The 13,176-nt window shown below is 38.7% G+C and overlaps 1 protein-coding gene across 1 annotated transcript in view; it reads right to left on the reverse strand.

Annotated features, from left to right (window-relative positions):
- CNTNAP5 (contactin associated protein family member 5) overlaps positions 1 to 13,176 on the reverse strand; it is an 859,701-nt gene that overhangs the window by 152,068 nt on the left and 694,457 nt on the right. The window contains exon 14 of the mRNA XM_027590999.2: positions 5,765 to 5,921. Coding sequence (XP_027446800.2) covers positions 5,765 to 5,921 — 157 coding nt within the window. The remainder of the gene's footprint in view (positions 1 to 5,764; positions 5,922 to 13,176) is intronic.

The following is a 13,176-nucleotide window of genomic DNA, read 5'->3' on the forward strand; positions in this document are numbered from 1 at the left end:
CTCTAAGGATTCAGGATTCCTGCCCCATCTTAGGACACTACCGAGGATGAAGCACCCTCACTGCACAAAGTCTGGGAACCTCAGGGATGGAAGGTTGAAGAAAGGTCTGAGAAATCAAAGAACAGCCTATGGGAGGAAACCCTAACCCCCTTCGATGTATCCAGCATCTTCTCCCTAAAGGCAACTGTCTCATTAAATCTTAAGGGAAAGGCATGAAGGGTCTTTGTGAAGGTCAAGTTCCTGAGACTGGATAAGACATGTATTTACCAAAAGGAAAAGTTGAAGGCAAATATAAAAAAAGATAACTTTGGGGGTTATGTGGGTGTCTCAGTCAGTTAAGTGTCCGACTCTTGATTTCAGCTCAGGTCATGATCTTGGGGTCATGTAATTGAGCACTGCATCTCATAGGGGGGCCATGCTTAGTGGGGAGTCTGCTTGAGATTCTCTCCCTTTGCCCCTCCCCCTGCTTGGGTGCTTTCTCTAAATAAATAAATGAATGAATGTTAAAAAAAAAAAATAACTTTGGAGCAGAGTGGCCATTTCTAACTACTCCCTGATAGCCAGAAGAAAAATGAATGTGCCGTGGAAAGTTTAGGCTAAACTTTGGGTAAATGTTTCTTGTGAGGTTTTAAAGGTGGATAACAGCTAACAATGAAATAAAGATCAGTTAATCCAAGAATGACCATGGCCTGACCTACGAAAAGTAAAAATATGTCCAATAAAAGTCATTCAATTGTTCATTCATGGATTTGACACCATTTATTAAATAATTTCTCTGTGGTAGTCAAGTGGAATCAATGGCTAAAGAGTGGTTTGAAGCTTCAGGATTCCATATCCAGAAAAAAAAAAAACCCTAAAAATATCTTGTATTTTTTTTAAGAAACAGAATAATAGGTTCCCTTTTTTTGGATGACCAGATAACCAGAATTTAAACCTTACATCATTTTCTCTTCCTATTTTGTACCGTATTACTTTATATAAGGGTGTATTAAGGACAAGAGGCAAAGAACAAAGTTACTGAAAATCAAGTAAAAATATCTGTACTTTCTTATGACTAAATTCTAAAAGATGTTCTACCGTTAAGTAATAGAGCTTAGTTTCGGTTCTACTTGGCTGTTTCGCTGAACGAAGTCTTCATTAGGACAGCAAGCCACCACCAAGAGGCATACTTTGAAAGATCCCCTTGCCTCCTCCAACTTGCTGACAGAACCATCTTTGGATCCATCTACCTGGATGACGGTTTCCCACCCTACAGAACCCCACTGCCCCTGTGCTGTCTCCAGCCTGAAGCTATCCCCAGTGTCCTTTGCTATTCTCTGAAGTCTATCAGTCTGAAGTAATGGGATCATAAAACACCCAATTGGCAGGATTTCTACACATTGAACCATTAAGTTGAAGACAAGTTCCTTGGCAAGTAATTGTTGACTGTAAAACTGTTACTCATTTCAAGTTTTCTCATTTATTTATTTATTTATTTATATTTTTCTTCCTGTTTAGTTCTTTGGCTGGGACAGAACCCCTTGGAGATGTCAGCTCAGTAGCATACCTGATTTCCAATGCCTACCTGATGCTTCCCTTTACTCTAAGAAGAAGTCACACTTTGGGTGTTCATCAAATTATTTTTTCCCCTCCATCCACCTCCATCTTCTGAGCTGACTCACTTCCCCTCACACCCAACCCATAATCATTTTCTTTATTTACTTGGTCTCATTGAAATATATGGCAGCAATTTATTCAGTTACAGAGTTTGATTAAAACAGAATAAATTATTGTCAATTACCAGAGGCCAAGAGGATGGCTAAACCTCTCTGAGCAGCCTGATCCAGAAAAATGAAACCCATGGGCTGCTGTGATGTGATTGGAGAAACCCTGGGTGAGGTCTCTTTGGCATCCTCATCTGGTGTCATAACTCAGAATCTCATTTTGGTCGCTCCTTTCATGTAGTCACCAAGAGCATCCTTGGAGTCAGCAGGATCCTACTCTGCCCCCTTAATCACGTGAACTTAACTAAGCCACTTAGCATGCCAGAGCCTCAGTTTCCTTTTCTGGGGAAAAGAGATGATAAAACCCACCTCAAGGGCTGGTAGGATGATGCTATGAGATGCAGTATATAAAATACCAAGAACACTTCCGTATATGTTAGGTAACATTTTTCAGCAACAATATTACCTAGGAGTTGTAATATATCAAACTGCTAGATGTTCTACCAGCCCAAATCAGTGCTCTGATCAATTTGACCAAGAGCAGAAAGTTGAGGGAACTGTACAAAGTAAGTACTTAGGAGCACATAGAAACACCAGTGATATTAACAGGGTCATGCTGGACTGAAACAAAAATATAAAAATGTGTGGAATGTCTGCTTGACCACATGGAAGCTAAGAATGTGCTTGGAAGAATGTTAAAAAAATGACTATTTCACAATTGTGTAAGCTTTTCTACTTTTCCCTTCTACAGTAAATAATAGACTTGAATAGATAAGTAATAAATCCATTTCCACAAGGCTCTGCTGGGTTTCATGGTGGAATGGATATTCTGTGTTCACAATCTTGTTACAGACAAGGGAATCTCACTGTTAGTTCACATACAAGGAGTTTCTTGATCTGGATTTGATCTTCTTTCCTGCCTTCCTCTCCTGCAAATTCCCCACATGAATATGGGGCAATAATCACACCAAACTGTCTTGAAAGTAGTGATTTCTATATTATTTCACATTTCCCTGTCTGAGCATATGGAGGTTCTACCTACCTATACTACACTAACTTTATTTTTTTTTAATTTTATTTATTTGAGAGAGAGAGAGAGAGAGAGAGAGACAGTATGAGAGGGGAGAAGGTCAGAGGGAGAAGCAGGCTCCCCGCTGAGCCGGGAGCCTGATGTGGGACTCTATCCCAGGACTCCGGGATCATGACCTGAGCCGAAGGCAGTCGCTTAACCAACTGAGCCACCCAGGCGCCCTATACTACACTAACTTTAGCTAACTTCCTCTGGTCCTTCAAAACCTGTCACTTACCGCAGCCCATATCCACCACAGCTCTGGGCACATCTATACTTATATTTATTACCAAATTCATCGCACAATACATTTATTGCTAACTAACTAGCTTTTTCTTTCTCAATGTTCTGTGAGTTCCTCAAGGGCAGAGACTATAATGCCCTTGACTTTCTCTGCACAGCAGACTGCTTGACTGGCAAACACCAGGCACACAGTAAACAAGTGATACATGAGTAAATATCAGATGGACTAGTAAGTACAGTTGCTTCTATAACAAAGTATTTTCCAGATTCATGTATAACAAGCTGTGATGTCCTGAGACAAATGAGTGAAATCCAGAAGAGTTATATCAGGAATCTCAGCCTCTTCTTCTCCTTCTCAGCCTCTTCTCTCATCCTTCGTAAGAATGACAGAAAGAACTCCCTGATTTTGCCTGAATTTTGCCTTGATATGATCAACATGTTATTCTCGTCACAGTGAAGTAGGCATCTTTACGAAAGGAAGTTCAGATCATTTCTCTTGATCCTTGTAATGTGGGTTGTTGAACATAATTTATATCTAAAATTAAATGTTGCTGCCCCTAAAAAAGGTCACTTGCCACAGAAAGTGGCAGATAATGGAGTCTTTCCCTGACTGTAAAGGAACTGGAAAGGGTTATGAAATATGCAATAACCTCTATGTTGATAAAGGTATGATGGTGCCAGAGTTGACAGAAAGGACATTTTGAAACACTCCTCTAAGTACAGCTTAGATGATGAAGTCAAGTCAACATATTAAGGGTTCAAAGCTTAGTGAACTAGTGAGTGGGTCAATGGAGGAAGAGGCTGGATTCTGAGTAAAAGATGGTCAGTGGAAAGTCCCAGAGAAGACAGTGTGGAAGCTCATCAACATGGTGACTTCTTTTCCACTTTTAAGTAATGTGATGTCATTCTCCCCCACTGCCCCTAATTGCTCAATAAATTAAGCCCAGCCCTGGCTGGTTATTCCCTAGGAAGAAAAGACACTGAGGTGGTGTTCAGTATGGAAATGGCCACATCACAGGGAATAAAACAGTGAGCAAAAATGAAGAATTCAGCCAAAAGGGAGTGAAGGTAATTAGGAGAAACACTTCCCCTTCCCTTTATATTCTACTGCCCCATATCAGCTTCCCTGATTATACATAATGAAATAAAGGTGTTTCCATTCAGATCTATACATCTATAATTTTCTGATATCAAGCATAGAGAAGAGGAATTAATGAATCATACACAAGAAAAGTGAATCTAATCTAAGCTGCAGGTCATTTTAAATACAGTTTCCTGGCAACAAAACCATTTAACTTCTCCATACATATCTCTCAAGTTTGTAGGAACGATTTTGTGGTCACCCCTCCTCCTTAAAGGTCCTCTAAATTCATCTATTCAGCTAAGTACCACTGAGTTTCTACAAGGAATAGATCTTGAGGGATATAATATTAAAAGAGACACAGTCCCCATCCAAAATATGAGTTATATTTTATTGCACTCCTCCATGATGTTATGAAAGAAAGCACTGCAGAGTAAAGTGGAGGCCCAAATAATGGAGAAGTCCAAACTACCTCCAGTCAACTTTGTCTGATTTTACCCATGTACAATCAGGTAAGGCATCCAGGTAACTTGTCTTGGAGCCCAAGCAGCCCTACAACATTCTGAAGAAGTGGCCCATCTAGTAGAACCCAGTGGAGGCAAGTGTTTGCTCTTTTCCTCATTGAATTGAGAGTTTGACTCTACCTTAAATTTCATTCAAAACATCCCCTGCTGTTATCAATTTAAACAGTGAAGAAAATGTACTTAAAAGAAAATTCAAGTGGGTTGAGAGCAGCTTGACATAGGAATTTTTAATTATAATTGAGCAGAATTTCATGAAGCAAGCAAAATTACAAAGCTAAAACTGAAGAATGCCTTGAATTTAGTGAAAACAAAAGCAGGTTTGGAAATGTTCTGTGCATATTTTTATAATACAGTGAAAACAAGGCAGTTCACCTGGAGGACAAAGAGAAAGTAGATGTTACGGATATTAAAGCCAAAAACTAAGCTTTATCTTATGAAATCAACATGATGTGAAGAGCAAGAATGACCCTCGTCCCAGCCGTAACTGAGTTCAAGTTCTGGATCTGTCACCCAATACATGTGTATAACTTTGGAAAAATTATTTAACTTCTCTGTAAACTGTATTCCTCAATCTTAAGATGCAAAAGTGGGAAAATTATAAGGAATTAATAAGTTTTTTTGTGAAAACTAAGTACATGTTCGTTCCAATTTTAGTATATGTGCTGCCGAAGCGAGCACGTAAGTAGATGTTCAATAAATATAAATTTTCTTTGCTATATTTTTATTCCATGATAAGGTAGCCTGGTGACTGAAACATCAGTGGGAAAATGGGAAAATGAAGATATGGTCTGTACAATTGCACATCCTTATCTCCCACACTCTCTCCCAGAACCTATAGTCCACACATTACAGAAACACCAACTAAGTCACAAAGCTTAATACTACATTTCATTCTATTGTACAAAATGGAATGTTCAGACTATAAGGAGGTTTTGATGTGACAACGTGTTTTATGTTATAAACCTCAGTGATATCCCTAAAAGTACTAGAACTGGCAATTTTCAAAGTTAAAAACAATCACAATCATTAGGGAGACCTAGTTCATAACTGAATTTCTCATCCTTGTCTTTTTCTTTTGGGGAAACTTTATGCATCAATTAATGTGCTTCCCCCACAACTGCAGAAAGATCACGATCACCATTACCATTCATCCTTGTCGGCATCACAATTGCAGAAGTGTTGAATGTCCAGACAACTCTCATCCAGGCCACATTCACACTGCTGAACCCCAGGTGGGGCACCTCCCCAGTAAGGGTGCCTTTCATTGGACCGCCCAATCCACCAGGTATATGGTGTTCCATCTGAAAGACAAGAGAATTTGCAGAGGGTGTCAAAAGCTTACATGGAAATGTTTTGAAGAATAAGTACATATTTACACATATTACATATATATCTCTATATATGCAATATGTATGTATACATACACATATCTGTATATATCCTCCCTCTCTCATTTCTTCTCTTTTTTTTCTTCCTTTCTTTCCTCCTTCCTTTCTCTCTCTCTCCCTGTATATGGATCTATCTATATCATCTATATCTATCTCTATATACACATACTTACAAATCTCTCTCTACCTATATATATCCATATACACATCTATATCTATACCCATATCTATAGACATATATAAATACAGACATAACACTTTCATGAAAAATATTCACACAGTAGGACGTGGATCAATCACAATGTTCAGAGGCAGGGTCGCAAACTAAAATCAGACAGGTACCATAGTTAAGTAAATTGGGCCAGATTGCAGACCAAAGATTTTTAAGATACAGATACAAAAATTATTTCATTATAAAACTATCAAAGGAAAAACAACAGCATGAGGGCCAAGATTGCCCTGGTATTAGTTCTCAGTTTCTGATAGACTCTGAGGACAAGTATTTCAAATTCAAAGATTTTAAGGGAAAAAAACAAAACCTTTTGAAGATCAGTACTCCATGGGCCAAATAATTCCTTCTGAAAGTCATATTTAACCCATAGGAAGTTGATATATAAACTCCAATTTCTGGTTTATGTAGTTGACAGAAAACTACTTTGGAGTCTTTGTCAATTTCTTTCTTCCTTTTTTTTTTTTTTTTTTTCAAAGCTTAGTTTAGTAAAACCAGTTGGAGTTTTCTTTTATGATTGAGAATATTTCAGTAGATTAAAGTTATTACTGAGAAGATAATAGTGTATCCAAGCAATAGGTTATAGGCAGAGTTGGAGGTATTATACATCATCAGCCTGCACGGAGTTAGGTCCAGGTCCCTTTGGAAATTGCTGTTTTGTTTCTGTTTGGCATACAACAGGCACTTAACATGTGATTACTTAAAAAATGAAAGAAATGCTTATTAGGGACCACTTTTTAACGATGTACCATTTTAAAGTAGAATAATACTTGTCTGATGATGTTACTAGGTTGGAATTTTGCTAAGTCAAGATTTAATTGTACATACAACTCCTGATTTACAAACACATAATTTACAAATTATTTGTGTATGCACAGATAGCAACAACATTCTCCACATTGCTCTCACTGCTAATATCCTTATGGAAGTCACTGAGGCAAGTAGGAAGAGAAATGACAATCTGGAGCTTCCAAGAATCAGTAGGTCATGAGGAAAAGATCAGGAAGATACTGTGAAAAGCAAAAGTATCTTAGGTTACTGAGTTAGAGGGAGGACAGCCTGAAGGACCATACTCACCCCAAAATAACACACCTGAGTCTGCCTAAAATGTTCCAAGCCCCTTTATTATCTTTTAAACTAGAATTCTAGTTAGCAATGTCTGTTAACCAGACTCTTCTTTTTAAATACTAACTCTCAATGGTATAAATCCATTTTCCCTAGTTTCAAACAGCTATAAATCATGGAACAATAGTTCAAATGAATTATTTTATTTCTAAATTCTAGCTTAGATAAGCCACACTCATGTAGCCTAGAGAACTGGTGGGTCTATTTAGGGCACAGATCACTACTTTTGGGAGTGGAATAAGCTTAGATCAATTTTCTCACTGTGTGGGTCCAGGGAACACAAGGGTAAAATATTGTATATATGACTATGTTTACCAATGTTGGCTTTCAGTCCAAAAGAAGGGGAATAAATCTCCCCACCTCTCCCTCCTTCTGGCACTGTTCAGGCCTCTCCCCAATAATCTTGAATCCAGATCACATAGTAATGTTCAATGTCATCATGGGTTATTTTTGTTTATGAGCTAAACCAAGGTTGTAATCAATTAATAGCATCATTACTAATGGTATGATTTCTGAACAACAAATTTATGCACAGGTTCTGCTGTCTATGTTGCTTTCTAGGAGTTTTACCAATTCTCACTTGGTATCTTAAGCCCCTAGAAGTTTCACAGCAGCCAGAGGCTTTGTTTTGTTTCAAATCCATCAGTGTCTTGTAGAACTGAGGCTTGGGGTCCCCTCCTCATTTCTGGAAATTAGTATAAAGGTTTTAAATTGTGTTAACTGAATGCATGTCAATGAGTAAGAAGAAAGGAAGGGAAAAGAGGGGAAAAATACACACACACACACACACAGATATTTGAAAGCAGAAGAATCTTTGTTAAATTTTCCTCTCAGATGTCCCACCTTTGTGTTTGTTTTCCTTTGAAGCATAACAAACAAGGAAACTGAAGATCAAAAAGGATGGGACTTGCCCTGATTCATGACTCCAATGATATAGTCAGGAAGGGAATCTACACCTCTGCTGCACATTTCAACCACTGGAGAAATTGGATTTGTTTTCTTCTGACCAGGTGTTTAAAAAAAGTGAAGGAACAAAGCACGATTATAAATATATAGACATACCTCAGTATGCATTCATTCAACAAATATTTACTGAAGATCTATATTATTCCAGGAAATACTCTAGGTACTTGGGATAAATCAGTTTAAGACAAACCAAACCAACCAAGCAAAGAAAACATGCCCCAAAATCTTACATTGTAATTATAGGAAACAAACAATAATAATTAAATAATTTCCTATATTTGTATTTATTTATTTGAAAGAGAGAAAGAGGGAGGGAGATGGAGAGGAGCAGAGAGAGAAGGAGAGAGAGAATCTTAAGCCGGCTGCATGCCCAGTGCTTAGTCTGACACGGGGTTTGATCTCATGATCCTGTGATCATGACCTGAGCTGAAATCAAGAGTTGGATGCATAAATGACTGAGGCACTCAGGCACCCCAACAATAATTTCGTATTAAGAAAGGAACAGGAGGTATGGAAACAATACAAAAGACCAAGGTAAGGTAGGCTGCAAAAAGGGTGGGCTGCAATTTTAGAGTGGTCAGGATAGAAATTGATTAAAAAAAAATAAACTTTGAGCAGAACTTCAAAGAGGAACAAGTGACACATGACTGGCCATCTGGAGGATAACACAGCAAACAAAGGAAACATTCAATGTAAAGGATCAGTGAATGTAGGATCAAAGTAAAATAAAGGAATTTCCTAAAATCTATCACCAGGTTTTCAAACTATGATTTTCAAAATTTTGAGGAAACTCTAACTGGAAGTTTCAATTTAAAAAAAAAGGTAGCAGGAAATGGGCAAAATAGAACATATATTGATCAAGTTCTTGGCTACAGGCTAAGAATTCCTTCTGATAGTTTCAAGCCAAAGGGTATTTATTAAGAAGATATCAGGCAGCCACAGAACCATGACCAGGGAAGAAATGGGCTTTTGGCAATGGGCTCACCAGGTTGTTCACCGGACTGAGGAGGAAACTCTGCCTGGCTCACTGCCCTTGAAAGTCAAATACTGGAGACCGACTCAGCCAAAGATGTTACGCTGCCAGCACCACAACCACTCCTCTCTAAGGATCTCAGGTCAATAGGTCCCATCCCCCCAAAGAGAGAAGTTTCTGTGGCCCCTGATTCTAACCCTCAGAATAGAATATCCATGCAGAGCCTGCTTCCCAGCACTCACCTCCAGTCAGAGCTGCACACAGGGGTCTGATTAGGGAAGCACAGGTGACATGCCTGCATCCCAGCTGGAAAAGAGCCCGGGGAAGTGGATTCTGACTTGCTGCAGAGGCAGGACTCACAATGTGAATTTTCACTCACACAGAAATGCTATTCAAAAGATATGGGGCAGGTCTGAATAAGACAAATGGTGGGACGCCTGGGTGGCTTGGTCAGTTAAGCGTTTGCTTTTGGCTCAGATCATGATCCCAGAGTCCTGGGATTGAGTCCTGGCATTGGGCTCTCTACTCAGCGGGAAGCCTGCTTCTCCCTCTGCCTGCCCCTCTCCTTGCTGTGCTCTCCCTCTCTCTCTGACCAAAAAAAAAAAAAAAAAAAAAGACAAATGGCTGTCCTGGAGCTAAACACACACTTAAGTGTCGCTTAATGGATCAGAACTCTAAACTGATAGGGACAGAGTTTATGCACTCCAGAAAGGAAGGTCCGTACACTGCTTTGTGCTTCTGGGGCCAGAAGGGTTCTAGGGTCAAACTCTTGTCAAAGAAGCAGTGTTTTCATGCACATCACCCGCTATAGGGGACTTCTACAAGAAAACCTAGGAGAAGAATGTGGGAAGACTGAGTCCCCCCTGGAGTATGGCACCACCAGGAACTCAGCAGTAGATACAGAGGCCTCAGAGAGGTATATGCATGATTTAGAAAAAATCACCAAGAAATTTCATTCATTTGCATTACTTCTATGCATTTGGGATTATTATTGTTATGTAACTTCATGTACACCACAAGGTCTGGGAAAATTCATCATATATAAACATATATATATATATATATATATATAGAGAGAGAGAGAGAGAGAGAACAAAAAACCCTCTTAAGAAAGTTTATGGCTTAGAGTGAATGACCTCAGTGTGTGTCAGTGAGCACAGAAGGTGATCACGCACCTTTTGTTAATACCAAATAGAATATCACCAAACCAAGATCAATCATTTGTCATGAGGCTTATAAAAATCACAATAGGACACATTACTGAGCATGTGCTAGGTTACAGGCAGTATTTTGATGTGCTCTACATATATTAACCCATTTAAACATCACTGGTCTCTAGGAAGTAGGTATTATTTTCCTTCACTTCACAGGTAAAGGGACTGAGGCAGAGAAGGTTTAAATGACTCTCTTGGGGCCATACAATTAGAAAGTTCAGTCAGGACTTGAATCCAAGCAGTCTTGTCCAAGAGTCTATGGGTTTATTTATTTTTTATTTTTTTATTTTTTTAAAGATTTTATTTATTTATTTGACAGAGAGAGACACAGCGAGAGAGGGAACACAAGCAGGGGGAGTGGGAGAGGGAGAAGCAGGCTCCCCACCAAGCAGGGAGCCCGATGCGGGGCTCGATCCCAGGACCCCGGGATCATGACCTGAGCCAAAGGCAGAAGCTTAACGACTGAGCCACCCAGGCGCCCCGAGTCTATGAGTTTAATCCCAATGTTATACCACTGCGCTCTGACATGTGGGGAAATAATTCATGGTTAAAAAAAACTTAGGGCCTTTCAACAAAATACATACGGAAGGATTTAAGTGATAATTAAGAAAATTGCAAGTGATGGATAATCTCTTACAATCACTAAAATAAAGACAACACATTAATAAATATATCTATTACACATTCATACACACTAATAATGCCACAGCAGAATTTAATGTTAGCATTGCTTGCTAGAACCTTCCCAGGACTGCCCCACCAGGAATTTCTAGAAGACAGCTGCAAGTATTCTCGGTTTTGCTAAAGACAGCACACAAACTAGGAGGCACAGTTTATGCCTTGTAGCTGGACTTCCTTTCAAAAGCTCTGTGCCTTTCTGAGTTTCTCAGTTTTCTTTTCTCTTCTTTTTTTACATCCATTTCTTAGAACCTGAATTGTTCCCCAAGTTTTAAATTGGCTATGGTATTTGACAAATAAGTTAAAATAGAAAATTGTACAGACCATCATGTAACTCATTTGACATAGTGGAACACTCAGGGTATGTAGACTTAGGTTTGTCTATAATAACTCCTTACCACAAAACTCCCCTCAGGTCATTTCAACATGAGAAGACTCTTTCTTTCTTAATCAGGGCAGGGATGAAGTCCAAGACTCTGAAGGTTTTCTCTATCCTTGGGCTTATGTAGAAATGTCTGTGTGTACTTTATATCCCATTTAGATTGACCAACCCTAAATTCCTATTACTCTAATTATCTTCAAGAAGGTAATGCAACATAAACTTGGAAAATAATCCTCACAATTGAGTGAAAGGAAGATGGAAATGAACTGCATATCGTAGAATGCTTTATAAAGGGAATTTGAGTTTGGAGAGGCAATGTGTGTGTGAGAGAGAGATAGGGACAGAAAGATTGAAAGACAGAGAGATGTAAGAGGATACAAATGAGAAGCAATCCTTATCCTCACTTCTACCTCAGGAATTTAAGCCTATATTAATTCCTTTATAAACAGCATCAATAAAGTATTATATTTGAATTTTAAGCATTAAAGAAGGTCAAACTACGAGTTTTGCTAATGAGTGCATAAGCAGAGGTTTCCTCCAGCAAGACATTTATATGATATACACAGAGACAGAGTTCAAGGAGAGAAAAATCAAAATAAGTTTTATAGAACACATAAGCAAAAACCCAACCTTTACATGTTTAATTCGAATTATGATTTTCCTAATGTCAGAATTTAAAACAGATTATGATGCAGGTTAGCTGCCACTTTTATGGCTTAGTCACTGAGTAGTTGAACAGAATTCAAATTGGAGATCCCTCCTTAATCTTGCAATTGTTTAAATTAAGGGCTTGATAATTGAGAAAACAATAAGCACAATAGCTTCCCAGTGATAACTACAGCCACAGCCAAGAGAATTTGGCTGTTGCCACTACTATGAACAGTCCAAACATAATTCCAAACATACAAAGCACGATGCTGGGAAGTTCTGTAAAATATACAGAGACAGTGCTACCATGTTGAGCTCTTGTCATTGTTTTTACTGTTTTTTCCTCATTTTATTTCTAAGTTTACAAGTAGTATGCTCATAGCCTTAAATTCTGTAAACTGATTGTGCCAACAGAAAGACTTTCAGAGCTCACTTATTTTACAGCTTCTAAAAATGTCTACACTGATCAGTAAATATATGTTATAGTAGTTTCATGGGAATAGTAACATCACTGTCCCCTTGATGTTAGATTTGCTCTTGCTACATACTTTGGCCCATCGAATGTGTACAGAAATGGCAGTGTGTCCATTTAGAGTCCAGACCTTAAGAGTTATGCATGTTTCCACTTTCCCCTGGGGATCTTCCCTGGCACAACCATGAGAATATGTCACAGGGAGTCACAACCTGTCCAGCTTGGGCCTCAGGATGAGGCACATGAAGCACAGTTGTCACATCTGATGCACAGACATGTGAGCTGAGACTAAGTATTGAATGCTGTATGCCACTGAGATTTGGCACCTGGCTAGATAACACTATTGTAACAATAACTGATAATACAAATTAGATATCAATCACATAAACATATTCTGTAGGGATTATAAGGCAGTAAATAGAAAGGTCGATGGCTCTGCTTTCAAAAGATTTGCAATTTGGTCAGAAACATAAATAAAGAG

This window comes from Zalophus californianus, chromosome 3 (assembly GCF_009762305.2).
Source record: "Zalophus californianus isolate mZalCal1 chromosome 3, mZalCal1.pri.v2, whole genome shotgun sequence".
Taxonomy (NCBI): Eukaryota; Metazoa; Chordata; class Mammalia; order Carnivora; family Otariidae; genus Zalophus; species Zalophus californianus.